At 48.1% G+C, this 15,432-nt stretch overlaps 1 protein-coding gene across 1 annotated transcript in view; it reads right to left on the bottom strand.

Annotated features, from left to right (window-relative positions):
- Positions 1–15,432, bottom strand: part of LOC144164796 (lysosomal Pro-X carboxypeptidase-like) — a 155,288-nt gene that overhangs the window by 139,508 nt on the left and 348 nt on the right. The window contains exon 2 of the mRNA XM_077695064.1: positions 15,273–15,413. Coding sequence (XP_077551190.1) covers positions 15,273–15,413 — 141 coding nt within the window. The remainder of the gene's footprint in view (positions 1–15,272; positions 15,414–15,432) is intronic.

The following is a 15,432-nucleotide window of genomic DNA, read 5'->3' as shown; positions in this document are numbered from 1 at the left end:
TGAGGCCGGCACCGAAAAGAGAAGCAAGGGGCGATGTAAGCTTCCAAAAAAGAAAGTGGGAATCCGCACCGGCAAGATCGGCAAGATATCCAACGCAGCAGCTAGTGCGACTGTTGCTTGCCTTGAAGTTTTCTGACGCGATGCTGTCAGATCGTCGGTCGCTTACGAAGCCCCTTGAAGCAAGCTTGAAACACAGCTTTGAGCTCACCCCATCAATGCTAGTCTTGGTGTGTGAAAATGCCGACGAAGCTAGGACATCGGCGAGAGTTGGTGGGACTCATATGTAGAATTTAAGCCGCTGCTGACTAACCACGCATTTTGATACGACCGACAAGGATGCAGTGAGAAGGATATATATTGCACAAAGCCCCTCTGCACGGAAAGTTCTGAAACTTTGAAAATCATCCTTGCACTCATATGTACTCGCAGTGCAACGTAAAAGAACGCGAACTTTTGTTTAATGCATATATGTACTCGCAGTGTAATGTACGTACTAACTCGCACTTTTGTTTTTACATCTGTTTTGTTTCTGTTCATTTATAATTTTTCTTAAGCTGTCTGATTCCGTTTAATTTGTTTGAATTTGTCATAAGCGTATGTGTGTAGTCGGTCTCAGTCATATCGTTGCGCAATGAGATTGGCAGCTTCACCACTGCTGCTTCATGCGTGGAAATTAACGCAACTTTTCAGAACATCTGAGAGCAGTAAACTGTGCCGAAAAGGATTACAGATAGGAGTTTCATTTGTCTGTTACAAGTAGCCCATAAATACGCCAAAGAACGACAAAACCGATATACAATTATAGAGGGCCGGTAGACTGTGAAAGCGGGCCGGTAGACTGTACGAGCGAAACAAAATCTGTTCATTCAATGATCACACCATAAACCACTCTGAAAAGGAGCAAAGCTGCCTAAAATTACAACAAGAACAGAGGCAAACAAATTTTATCTAAGAATGTACTTCAAACGAAAGCAAAATCCCGCACATAAGCCCGGCATCAGCTGACGCCGCAACCGCCACTGAGGATCGGTCACTTGCGCCACCGCTCGGTGGGCGAGTCAAATAGGTCGGCGATCTGGCAGCAATGGGAAGCGCCGTGACGCCGGTTCATGTGTCCGCAAAACTGGGAACTCACTTTGGGCGTTCATGTGTTACAAAACTAGGAACTTCGCCCTAGTTCAAGCCCGCACCGTCGCCTGGAAATGCCCCTCGTAAAACGTTCCGTTTATACGAAATTATGGTGATGCGGAGTACCTAGCAAAGGCCGCAATAACAAAAGGGGAATATGCGGAAGAAGGACCCGGTACGCGAATAAAGTATACCGTCGAAAAATTTGACACCGTTTTCCCCGCCACAGGGCAGTCAAAAATGCCAAATCCAAATATGTGGAAAACATAGGGATCCTGATTTTGTGCTTTACTGAAGGCAGAAACACGAAAGCTGTGTGTGAGGGAAAAACCCCTCTCGTGTTAAACGTTTCTATTTGGGAAATGGATGAAATGGGAAATAAAGCTCAGTAAAGCACGTCGTTGGGCTAGTTGGTTCATAATTTTCATACTTAACACTGCACATTGGGACGGGACAAGGAAAAGAAGAGACAGGACGGGCGCAGACTCACAACTATACTCGGATACAACTCAAGAAAAGTGCGGCTTTTCCTCATCAAAGGACCCCCTTCCAGCCAATGGTGTCGCCGTATCAACGTGACGTCGCGGTAGACCGCCTCCACGCCGCGCTCACGGGAGAAATCACAAAACATGTTCTTCCGCGCTTCCGGACTTCTACCAAAATGGCCGCCTCCGCTGTTCGCGTCAAACCGTCGGCGTCGTCGGGCTCTCTGAGAACGATTTTTAGTGCCGTTCAGTCGTATTCATTGTTTGCGTGTTGTGTGCAGTGTTCTTAACATGCTCGGTAACGACAATCGCTACGGTGTTTTTTCTTCTGCTTTGTGAGCGCTCGCGTTGCCGGTAAGCAGCCGCCGCTGCAGTTACTGCAGTACGCTGTATGATACGAAGCTGTCGTCGTCATCCTGTGCGGGCGTTTGGCCTTGAGCGTGAAGTACCGTTCTACCGTTTAGTACCTCCTGTGTCTGTGCTACCCACGTTATCGCACCAGTGTCTGCGACAGGGGGCGATAACTCCTTGTTTATTTCTCGTAGATTACGCCAGCAAGTTATTAACGCCATGGACAGTACGCACGGGGCGAAACGCAAGCCACGCGACGGCGCGCGCTGCATTTCGTTTAAGCATATATGTCGAGCCGTGTGTCCCAAGTCCATGTCGGGCGCAAGCGTATTCGCCCAAATTGTGATCAAGTTGCCAAATACAAGAAGCAGAATTTTCGCACTTTTTGACCGTGAATGCGTACGAGCTGTAGCTTAGCTACGTGATGGGATTTAATATGCCACCTTTTCTATTTTTTTTCTCGGTTACGCTGAGATACCATTGTTAAATGTGTTAATTGCCACAAGTATGTTTTTGTCGCCTGTTTTTTGTTGGAGTGCCTTAAGTTGTTGTTTCGGACAAAAACCTTTGTGAATTAAATACGAATAGGCATCTGCTTTGAGCTTGCATTGTCTATGATAATTAAGATTCCACAGGAGTGTTACCACTGTAAGTTCAATTTCATTGTCCCGTTTATGCTTTGTGAATGAGCTGTGGTTCGCGATAGTGACATTGCATTAGCTAGATTTCACCGGTATGACCAGCTGCAACAATGCATGTGAAGACATGAAACGCAGCACTGAAATCAAATAAACCACCTTTCAGCTTTTTCTACACATGCGCATGCATATTGTTCACCAAATCAAATTCTTGCATGAGATGTGCATTATTGAAGCTATATAGACACTGCCCGCCTTGTGTTTGTCTCTTAAGTAAGAAGCTGCTGCTGCAATGGTCATCTGCATGCACGTGCTCTAAATTCAAAATAGAGCCTTCAGGGTGGAAAACAGCTCAGCATTTCATCCATTCTCACTGTTGCGTCACAAGTGGCCGCTGGAGCGAGAAGCTCGCTGCTCCAAGTCAAATAGCAAGCTGCTGCTTGCCACAGGACTGTTCGCAACTCAACTCGTGCAATGTCTACACATATATTAGGAGTGTAAATCACAATGACAGAACATGAATTGATGCCCACTTCATAACACAGGCAATGAAGTCTGTTTGAAGGGTTACGTAGTGATCTGCACTGATTGATGACATGTCGGTTGAGTTGATGCATGGAACCACACATATGGTACACATCGCTGCACTGAAACTGGTCAATGCATATCATACTTTTCTTGCTACGCAAAGGCAAAATCGGATCATATGTTCAGGAGGAAATTTATAATCTCGCCAAATATGCACTACATGAAATGATTCCCATACATGGGAGGATCGATTGAAACCAACCTTGTTTCCCCTTCCCAAAGCTTTGGGGATTGTTTTTAACATTGTGATTCTGCATTTTATCCAGTGGAGTAGGCAACAGATAAAACCTATTTATCCTAAGTCGTGCGTAAGACAGCAGATAGCTATAGAATCAAATTAGAAATAAAACACCGAAGCAACGTTTCTTGTCCTCACTGCTGTATCCTGTCAGATTTGGCTCAGACAGCTAAACAGACGCACTGCTGAATTATGCATAGCAAATGAAACGAGCAATAAGACACTTAAACAGATTTATTTGTTCTCAATGTTCTACAAGAAGACAACTTGGCTCAGCCAGCCACACGGACACACAATGTTCAGTTACATGCTTTCACGTAGGCATTTAATTTGCAACTTTGTTTCTGCATCCAACACACGCATAAGTGTCCAAACAATGTAAAAAACGTGGGGTGAAAACTCGAGCTAGCGTCTTTTCCTGTAGGTGAAACTTGCCTTTATAGCCATTTATATAGTGTCGCACAAGGAGCCGTAGAGCCACACACTGCAGATGATTCTGCTTGAAGTGAATTTGCGAACTCGCTTGACTCTGCTTGCACACACCTCATGCTACACATGCGAATAGCCATCCTCCCTGTGCAGCGAAAACTATCGCATAGTGCAAGCGTGGCCCTGCTTCCAGAAAATAGTTTGGAACAGTGTGGGTTTCCTCTAGCTCGAGATGTACAATTTTCTTTTATGGATACGTCTGCCACGCAGTGTCTTGTCAGGACTGCATTCATTCGGCCTAATTCCTGCACCACACTTGCAACAAATGCAATCAGAAACCAAGCACTGCAACAGCCTTTTCTGATTCTCATAGCTACATATCAAGGCAACCAGTCCTGAGCCAGCACCACACAATACACCGCTCGGTTCACTACAGCAAATGATATCATGCATCGATTGTTGAAATAACTTGTCACCCTCACTGTCATACTGGAAAATCCCTGTGGACTCTACAACACAGCATACAACATTCAGTAATGGCAAATGAAATAAAAACCAAACACTGCAATTCCATCTTCTGATTCTCATAGCTACATATCAAAGCAATCAACCATGAACAAGTTACGCAGCACACACAGGCAGCTCAGTTAACTCCAGAAATAAGTCTTAATAACGCACACAAACAGCATGTCTGGTCTTCTCGGCTGTCTGATGGAGTTTCTTGCTCCTGCAGCTATGGAAACACACCTACTTAAGCTAAATTGCGCACTCCACACTAACTGAAAGGGGGCAAAGGCGGCACTGGCGAATAGCTGGCCGCCTTACACATCTTCAAAGGACTCGATACCAGATAGGTCACTGTCGGAGTCCATGTCATCTTCATCCAGATGGATTATAATAGGTTGAACATGCGCACTTGCTCCACCGTCTCCCCTGAACTTTGTTTCAATGCTGATCACATGCTGAACTGCGTTTGCCCAGTGTTGAACTGTTACCTTGGCAGCTTCTTCCCTCAGGAGCACCTCTACATCTGCCAGCTTAAATGTGGCATTTCTGGCTGCGACACCTCGTTTCATCTGCGCCCATATGAGCTCAATGGGATTGAGCTCACAATGGTAGGGTGGGAGCCTAAGCACAATACATCCTGCCCTTTCAGCTGCACCGTCAACACGATATTTGATGTACCGTGTCTTTACAGAGGTCACAAGGCTGAGGAGCTCCTTTTTAAGCATTTTTTCATCCCAAGCAAGTCCTTTGGACGTCAGCCAGTCCTGAACGACCTGTTTGCGCGAAGACGTCGTAGGCACTGCTTCTTCCAGCCGCGAGTGGTACGAGGCATTGTCCATGACAATTACACTACCTTGTGGCAGTTGCGGGAAAACGGCGCCAAACCACCTTTCAAAGCGGGTGCCGTCCATCTCCTCGTGGTAGTCGCCGGTCTTCGTACCCCGAAAGATATCCAGGCAACCACTGACGAAGCCGTCCTCGCTGCCGATGTGCGTTACAATCAGGCGCTGTCCTTTCCCTGACGGCTGCTTCAAACCTGTCGTCAGACCACGCATGAAGGCGTCGTGGTGGGAAGCAACCGTCGTGTCCGTCCAAACAGTCGATAGCGTGTGTCCCGCATTCACCCAGGTTTCATCAAGGTAGAAGATTTTTCGACCTTCCATCCTGTACCTGGCGACGTCGTAGAGGTACTTCTGCTGCCACGCGACAATGTCGTCCCGCTCGATCAGCAGCGAGTTCCGGCCCCTCTTCTCATACCTGAACCCGATGTCATTCAGGAGGCGTCGCACAGTCCATGGCTTGAGAGGAGTAACATCGCCGCTAGCGTTGAAATCCGCAGCAGTTGCCTTCACTGTCGGAATCTCATTGCTGCGAAAAAAACTATGCACGGACGACCGCAATGCGCACTTCGTGAAGTCGTCGTACACTTCTGTGCGTCGTCTCTTTCCGGCGCTTCGCGGGCGCTTTCGGGAGGGCGTCGCAACAATTCCGTCGTTATTTTTCATCTCCTTCTTCACGTCCATCACCAAGCTCACGCTGACTCCAAGAAGATCGCTCACGGTCGCGGCAGTTTCTTCAACGCTGCGCTCTGGGTGAAGATGCCGCAAACGAACGTACGCGTTCCGGATCATCTCCCGTCCGCAGCTGCAGATGACACGGCCGCTTTTGTTTTTCTTGTACCATCGGCGTGGCGTAGATGGCAACGCACCACAATTCTCAGTCGAGAACGATGAAGCACATTCAGATGCGACTTCTTCGGGATCCATGGCGGGAAATGGCCGGCAATGCATAAAACCAGAAGCTGCCAGAAGCAAGCTAGCGGCTGAGGGAAAACCCCGAAGAGCAGAAATTCACCATCAGGAATATAATTGAAACTCGCTACTGCAGCTGACGATAAATTCTTTCACGCATTGCATTAGAACGGGCACATAAAAAATTTTAGCTAAGGTTTTTATCTCCGCTCAAAGTGAAGGCGCCCTTACGAACTACTTTTCGGCACGGACGCATTAAGGAAAGCGTGGCTCCGAGTGCTGCCCGCAGGTGCAATGCGGTCGGCCACGACGTCACCTTGATAGAGCGACACTATTGGCTGGAAGGGGGTGGTGGAAGTGGGGGATTAGGCGACGCCCCTTTTTTCTTGACTTGTATCCGAGTGTAGTAGTTTATTGAAAAAATGAGCATGCTAATATTCCCACACCAGCACATGCGCACACACGTCACCACCTTTATCACATGATATAACGGTTCAAAATTCATACTAATTTTCATACAAACATATGGATGGTTCAGTCACACACTGTTCAAAATGCTTTCGAATTAGGAAGACCGTTGCCACCTGTTCTCTACTTTTGCTAAGCACCGTCTGAGTCAAAACTAGCTCGCATGGCTTGCTTTCACAAGCCACGCAATGGTGCGGAAGATGGGATACCGTTTTGTTCCGCATATTCAGCTGGTGTTCCCTTGAAAGGTCGTTTAGAGAGCGGCCCGTTTGACCGATGTATACCCGCCCGCATGCGACGTTGCCAGCTTGCCTAAAACAACATGCGACGTCATACGTGGAGTGCGCAACCGGTGTGGTGTACATGATCCCGCTCACCTGGAAGGGCTGAGCGTTAGTTTGGGAGTACGGGCATGCAATGACGTGCTGGAAAGCGGGTTGACAGGTGGGGGGTACGTGCAATGCGGTCGTGTGTGCTTGTAGTGCGCCTCGTCAGGTGCGTGCATGAAAGAGCGCTGTGGTGGAGGAGATGCTTGGAGGATGAGAGGCTTCAGTGGTCAGGGACACGGTGGTGCTGTCTTCCACGGTTGTCGATTCGGAAGCTGAGGATACCCCCCGGCTGTGCGTTTCGCTGGCTGCAGCATGGGCTGCTTCATTCCCCAGTACACCGATGTGAGCAGGGGTCCAGTTATTGTGATGGACGGTTGAGGGGGAATTTTCGCAAAACTTGAATTGCTGCTAAGAGAGCTTGTCCACGACGGCAGTGTACGCAGGCCTGGAGGGAGTCGGTAGCAAACGGGAGAGGGTGGTCTCTGCGGTGAGTGGTAGCGGCGTTAGCTACGTCTTCATTGATTGATTGATTGATTGATTGATTGATTGATTGATTGATTGATTACGAGCTTTAACGCGCCGACGCTACTCTGGCGATGGTGCGCGCCGTAGTGGAGGGCTGTGAATTATTTTGACCATGTGGGGAGAAAAGCGGTCGCCGCGTCCGTGAATCATACCCGCGTCATTGTGCTCAATGGGCCGCGTGTACTGCAGTTTCAAGTAAACATGTGGCGCCACATGGCAGCGGCGGCGGCGTTCTTTTCAAAAACAAAATAAACACGCACACCAGTTCGCTGCGGGGCTCAATTTAAGCAACTGGAAAATTATTATAGAACAATTACCGCGTTTTATTACGTTCTCAGTTGTTATATGCAATATTCCCGCACCACTGTTCGAGAATATTTGAAATATTTGGAACGCGGGAACAAGCTGAAATGTTTTAGAAAGCGTCTTCTCTCCAATAAAAGCAGACGACAGTACACGGAGCAGCTGCCTGCGACGCCGACGTGCACAAGCACGCAGTGCCCGGGAATGAATAAAAACAACAGATCCATGCATGGGTGCGTTTGCCTATCAGCACGCTACTTGGCGTAAGACCGCTACGACAAAATGCAGTGTGTCCAAGAAAACGGAACGAGTGCTTATTTTTGTAGCTCCTCAAGTAGCCTTTGGTGTCAGAATAACTGTGCACGCATACGAAAATACATGGATCATCCCACGGATATGCATGTTTCCATTTAAAGTAGTCATACAAGCAAAATATAGAGAAAGCTTCAAAATGAAAACATTATAAACGTAAATATTTTCGCTGCACAGCAACCCAACAATAAACAGATGGACGCAAACCAGCACCACTTCCGAGGCTCGTATCTACAGCTTTATTGAAATGACTCACAAATGTCTCAACCATATGTTCCTGTACAACTTGAGTTTGCGTTTCGGTCGCAGTAGGCGAAAGGAAACGAGTTCAAGTGGAGCTTGTTCAGTAAAATATTTTTGCTTAGAAAGATAATATGCACAAGCACAACTATTCAAGCTGGAATGTAGTTACACGAACATCGCGTACAACTGTATCAGCTTTGAAACAATCACCATTATTCCAAATGGCCTCTTTTAAAGGAAAGCTTTCTACCTCGACCAGCCAACGGTTCTTTCGTGGGGTGCGGTACAACAAACTTTCAAAGCGTCGGACACGGCGGCGGGGGGAGGGTTTCACTCACAGAGCACAATTGGCGGTGTGCGCGAACACAGGCGGCGCTGCCAAGCGTGCCTCCGTGACGTCGGCTTAGGGATGCTCGAATTTGTCGTCTGCTTCACCTAGGCTCGCTCTCCCTGCTGTTACTTTGCGCTCGATCAACGTCCGATGCTTGTCCGCACCATAATTGGCGTCTGGGAAACTTTTTATCATAATAATAGCCCTAAAATGGCATACACTCGCTCGTGGTGTGAGTTAAAGTATACTTTTGGATACCGCTACGGAAGAAACATTGCCGGCGTCGCCCCATTCTTTGCGAAGCCTGTCCTGTGTGGAGCGCGAAAATCGCAGCTAGGCGTCAGCTTCTCAGTTAAGCAATCTTTCGAACAAAGGGAACAGTCAGCTGCTAATAACCGACAACAGCGAAAATGGAAGAACAAAGCAAATTCTAGGTCTTCAGGGCCGTTGGCTTTGTCAGAAGACATTACGATTGCCGGTAATCATATGTAAGGCAAAATTGCAACCTTGCCGAACGCTCGAACGTGTTGTGTCACATCACTTTACGTTGTCCAGGCATGAAAGTTTGAAGACATACACTATAGCCTGCAAAAACTGTACGTTGAGTTCTAAATAACCCGGTGTGTATATAGGCGCGTGATGATTTTATACCGGGCATCTAACCAGTATGGAGGTTTATTGAGCAAAACGAGTCACGTCTACATTAAATTTACAGTAACACTATGTTTGTTCAGATCTGGAGGGGTGTATATGTCGGAACATTTTGCACAGCCATATCTTCCCCATATTCAGATATGCGCTATAGGAAAACTGCACTCAAGAGGAGGAGATGTAGAGGGAGGTGGAGAAAACTTTATTTAACAAAAAATTGATCTGGTTAGTGGGTCGGGTCCTCAGTCCAGGACAAGAGAGTAAAAGTAATTTTTTTTCAATTCATGGAACGCCATTCCCATTAGAATAGGATTTGGTCTTTGCGCCTGGAAGGGTTGAAAAGCAATAAACAGCTACTTGGAATTATTCTTAGGTTTCGATTCTTGTAATACATGCAGGTATACTATTTATTGTGTTAGTTACCGAGTATATCATGCCTTCAACATCGTAATCATGCGATATTTCTTCGGGTTGAGAGTCAGTTCGTTATGATAACGATATGATTACGATAGAAATACGGAGCACAAAAGCCGCCTTCGAGTACTGTGGACAACGTTGTTTAGGGTGCGATCGCGGTGGCGTAGCACAAACCTAAACAAATAAACAAAGCACGCTGGCGATATGAACCTCTTTGCACGCAGCCGTAATGAAAGCCAATTTGTGAAGACGGGAATGTATGCCATACAAAATGAAGAAAATATCCACACGATCTTTGTGAGCCTCCCAAACATTCCAAAACCTCCAAATAAGACGTTTGTGACGGCGGAGAAAAATTAATGCGTTGGGCAGAAAAAAAGCGAGAAACATTATTCTGATACAAGACAACAACTACGAAATAAATAGAAGAAAGCCGGTTTATTTCCTGCTGTGCTATGCGCGTGTAGTGGCCGCTGCTCAATTGGTACGTAGCATTAGACTGTTGAGCCTTCATAAGAGCATCTCCAAAATACTGCAGGGGTGGCTCAGTGGCTAAGGCGTTGCGCTGCTGAGCACGAGGTCGCGGGTTCGATTCCCGGCCGCGGCGGCCGCTTTTCTGATGGAGGCGAAAAGCAAAAACGCCCGTGTGTACGAGATTTCGGCGCACGTTAAAGATCCCCAGGTGGTCAAAATTAATCCGGAGCCCTCCACTACGGCGCGCCTCATCGCCTGCGTTGCGTCGGCGTGTTAAACCCTACAATCAATCAATCAAAAAATACTGCAGGGAAGCCTACGCATTTTGAATACTTATCGAGAAGCTCTGATCACTGATCCTCGCGAATAAGCTATAGATAGGACGAGTTACGATCTTCTAACCAATGCTCTGAAGAAAGTTGTTCTCAATCTGTTCGTGTGTTGCAAACTTGTTGGGCATACAGCTTCAAATTATTCAGATGCGTCAGAAGCGGGCAAAATAACTGAGTCACTAGAAATACGCTTTTTAACGCACTACAGCAACAAAGCGGGTGATTTCTAGCTCAGGCACTGCTGTCCCTCAGAAGCGGAGTGTAGCAGACGACAGTGGCGCGCGTCGCTAAGCCGACGTCAGAGCCAGGGGGCGCCACTCAAACATCTCACCGCCTATAGAGATAACGCCGCGAATTTCCCAGCGTCCCTCCTGCTTGCCGGCGGCGGCGTCCGCAGTACGGTTTTGTCGTCTGCTTCAGCGGCGGTTGTTTTGGCCCTGTTTCGGTGCAGCTTCGCGTCCATTGTGCAGTGCCTTCATACGGCTTGATTAACTTGTTCGACAGCACCTCGAGGGTAACCCGCACCCGCGGAATTAAGTGGTCGTACGGCAAACACAAGTTAAGGATTGGTTTGCAGGGCGGGAAAACAAATTGTACAAACCACATACAGGCGTCTGGCCACCAGAGAAACGCTACCTTGTGCACACTGCTTGCCACGAATGGTAATCCATTTTCTAAATTGGTGATTACCAATTCGGATGTGTTTTAAGAGGTATTACAAAAGACGAAAGTCGCAACAGGTTCTGATAAATAGGAATTATAAAAGTTTCCTCAGCTTTCTCGCAATTCTCACGCTAACTTGTTTAAATCGGTATAAATGGGAATCACTAAGTTCACCTGCCGCATTGTTTCAGTTTCCTCACTTGTGTCGCGCGGTGGTGTAACCCTAAGCTAGCACATCAGGATGGCTAGGTCCCGCTGGCCCACCCTTCCAAAGACGCTCCTCTCCGTTTTCTCTCTCCGAACTCACGGCCGGGCTACAGCGGCGGCGTCGCCGCTCTACCCCGGGCGAGGCCGACGCTGCTGCTGCGTTCCGGCGCCACCCCACGAATTCCAGGTAACGGCTGGCAGAATCTCTGGTTTCACTCCTTGTAGAGCCACGTGTGTGAATTCAAGTGACAGTTTTCATTCCGGTGTCACCGATTTACTCGGCGCCGCTCCGGGGCTCCTCCTCACCACCGCTGACACCTCTTTCACAACAATTTTCTTCCTCGCCTCCAGCGATGCCCCTTTGTCAAGTTGCGCAGTCGCCAGCAAACGGCGGTAGCGCAGTTATCAGATGATTGCGAAAAATATAAAGAAGGATGGATCGGCGTAAATTGCTCTGCCGATTACTACACGCCTTAATATGAAATATGTGCGCAGCGCAACCTGTGCTATTGTCGGTCACGGCGCATTTCTGCTGCGTCTCAGGAAGTGTTCGCGTGATGAGCGAACCCACGCGGCATGCGCTACTCTGCTGCAACCTCGTAGTATGCCGCCACGAACGGCCAGCATATTGCAAATCGTGTTTGAACCTCCCGCGCAAATGTCACGTGGTTCGGATTAGTGCCGCACAAGGGAGTAGCGAGCATATTGTTAAATATAGTGTTTGAACCTCTCACGTGAACGTCACGTGGTTTCGATGAGCGTAGAATGCAACAGCGTCTGGGGAAAGTGTCAGGAGAGGGCGCTCTTTGGGGGCGACGAATGAGACACGTGTGAGGGCAAGGTAGTGAGAGAGAACGAATGAATGAATGGCTTTATGGAGCAGGAGGCCGTAGGCCCTGGTTGGGGATTGGGTCAGGAGAAAAAAAAAGTTTACTGTTAAAAGATCACTGTTCAATGTTCAAGTCATGGCTATAGCCCTAGCTCCTTTCACATCTGTGTCCGGGCACATAGATTAGAAACACGCATCACACTGCCTTGAACAGGCCACTCACAATCCCGTAGTTCGCCACACACTCATGCGCGGAGGGGTCCGATCTAAGTAGGTCGAGGTGATCTTGGTCTGAAGATGGCGGGGTGAATTTCTGGATCAGTGTATCACGTCCTTTGGGGAAGGCAGGATACCTCCAGGTTAGGTGACACAAGTTCGGAATGGTGTCCGTGTGACAAAACGGGCAGAAGGCCGACCAAGTGACGTTTGGAAAGTGCCATTTTCTAAGAATGTCCGGGGTGTAGGCCACGTTCGCGTGGGCTTTGTTTGCGAAAATTTCAGCCGATCTTGACAGTCCGCTTATGAGGGATAAGAAGCCAGGCGGAGACGCATCGCGTAGTCGCCTACGGCTCTCAGTGTGCAGTTGGCGACGCTGTTGGTGCCAGGTATTGGAGGGTTGCTCTTCGTGCGAGTGTGGGTCAGTGGGAGGTGAAAGAGACTGAAGACTCTCCCGGGCAGCGTCGTGTGCCTCCTGATTCCCAACAGCACTGGTGGAATGGCCAGGTGTCCAAGCCAATCTAATTTCCAAGTTTTTCTGCTGTAGCGTTGTAATTAGTGAAAGAATCTGATTAGCAACGCCATTGCGACTGTACGACTTGTTCAGTTCTTGAAGGGCCACGTGGGAGTCGGTCATGATCCTAAAGCGAGTGGTACTATGAGCAGTGAGTTGGGGTTCCTGCTCCTGAAGTCTTCGAAGGGCGCCGAAGATACCAAGCAATTCCGCTTCTTCCACTAGCCCGAAATGATTAAATACACGATTTGATCCATTGAGAAGCGGAAGGTCTGGGCATCGCCATGCTACTCCCGCCTCATTACCCATTACGGCAGCATCTGTGAAGATGTCCAACTCATCTTGCAAGCGTTCTGCGCTCAGTTTGCTGATAAGCTGTTCACGGGCCTCATGTCGAATGCGTGGAATCGGCCGCTTTCTTAAAATTCCAACCGCTGGCCTTTCCCAGGGGCGAAGCAGAGACGGAAGCGTGTCCAAATCCGACTTGCTTTCGAGTTGGTCCCATTTCTGTAGCTTATAGCCCTGATGAGTGAGTTCAAGCCTATGTCGGTGCCGTGCTTGCGTTTCTTCGATCAGTATATTAAGCGGAGGTAAAGGCAGGGCTTGTTCAAGGGTAGTTATTGGGGTGTGACGAGGAAGGCCATTGACAGCACGAACAAGAGACCTGTACAGTATCTGGAGATCCTTGACGTGACGAGTGCTAAATTCATATGCAGGGAACCCGTACGTCAGTCTACCGAGGCCCATTGCTCTGCCGAGTGTGAGGCAGGTCCGTTGGGTCACTCCTCCGTATTTGTTGGACATCCGAGTAATGAGGTGGAGTGTAGGGCGCCATGTGGAACGAAGTTGCCGTATCCACGCGTTTGGACTATTGCAGCTACCTACTTGTATTCCGAGTAAACGGATTGTCCCATTTTTGGACTGAATGGTGGAGTCACCTATCTGCAATGGTATCTGGAATGCTGGATTTGTTGCGGTGCGGCCATCCACACTGAGAAATTCAGTCTTTTGTGCAGATAGGTGAAGACTGAAGTCAGAAAGGGATTTTTCTAGGCTGAGTACAGCCGATTGAAGCTCCGCTTGCATGATCATGTGGTCAGGATACTCGGCAGCTTCCGTCCAGACAACAATGTCGTCCCCGTAGATCGCGAAACGTGCGGATGTGTCTTGTTCAAGTGTTCTTGCGATCCGATTCATGGCGAGGTTGAAGAAGATAGGTCCGAGAATAGATCCTTGGGGGACTCCTCTATCGAAATAGAATGTTGAGGGTTACCAGGTTTGATAGCATTTGTGGTTGAGGCGAATCGGCCTGTGTTCGAGGAAATTCCTAATCCAGTTCTGTGCTTTCTGGCTGGGGAAGGCAAGCGCTAGTTCGCGTAGAATGCCTTCTTGATTTACATTATCAAATGCCTTGCGCATGTCCAGGGCTAACAAGTAGTCCGGACAATGCTTGCGGGATTTGCGATTCAGCACGCGTCGGAGAAGCCAAAGATAATCTTGGGTGCCGAGGTTGGGTCGAAATCCCGTTTGGGCAGGATGAAACCAAGAAGTATTTTCAAAGTGGAATTGCAGCCGGTTGTTAATCATACGTTCAGTCAATTTGCAGATTGTTGGTGTAAGGGATATTGGTCTGAGGTTTTCAATCTTGCTGGAATCTTTACCTGGCTTAGGAATTGGGTGTAGAATAGTTGTCTTCAGGTGGTCCGGAACGATACCGGTTGTCCACGATTGATTGATGAGCGAAAGAAGGGCTTCGTGACCAATGGTGGGTAGGTTATGCAAGTGCCATTTGGAATCCCCATCAAATCAATCTAATTAACACTTGAATCCATCAAAATCGCGCAGCGAGATTCATTTATTCAGACTACTGCTATCATATCAGCGTAACCGAACTAAAATTTCAAGCTAGCATTGTTAAGTTAGCATCACGCCGCAAAATTTCAAGACTCCGTTTGTTTCATAAATCTTATCATATATTTCCCCTAAACCATGTTATCGTTCCACCTCGTCGTTTTTCATGCCGTATCAGCCTGTAGAAAGCTGTTTATCCACCCGATATGCGCATAGCACTGCTCATTGCTCTTCGTTTTTTGTGCAAACATCAAGGCAATGGAACGATCTTCCTGCTGACATCGTGCACCACTCCTACATCGCCCATTTTAAAGAAGCCATGGAACAAATCATCTGTTGGTAAACTGTCAACCCCCTCATGTAACACCTCTCGACTGGGGCCGTAGAGTTACTATAAATAGAAATAAAATAAAGGTCAGGTTTCGGTCACTTTATGAGGAGTGATAGTAATTGTATTCCTTCCTTGAGCCGCAGTGAAACAAAGCTGCTTACCACATCCCGCACGTGATCTTCGATGGCGCCTTCGTTCGCCGTGTGGATAAAAATGGGCCCTCCATTCGCATCCCAGTACTGATCGGCGAGAGCGTACCTCAGCTGGAACGTCTTGTTCAGGCCGTACTTGAAGTGATCCACCTGGCGATGGGAGATGAAG

Source organism: Haemaphysalis longicornis, unplaced genomic scaffold (genome assembly GCF_048455015.1).
Source record: "Haemaphysalis longicornis isolate Haplotype H1 unplaced genomic scaffold, Haemaphysalis longicornis Haplotype H1 scaffold_14, whole genome shotgun sequence".
Lineage (NCBI taxonomy): Eukaryota > Metazoa > Arthropoda > Arachnida > Ixodida > Ixodidae > Haemaphysalis > Haemaphysalis longicornis.
This window is presented reverse-complemented; position numbering and strand designations above follow the sequence as displayed.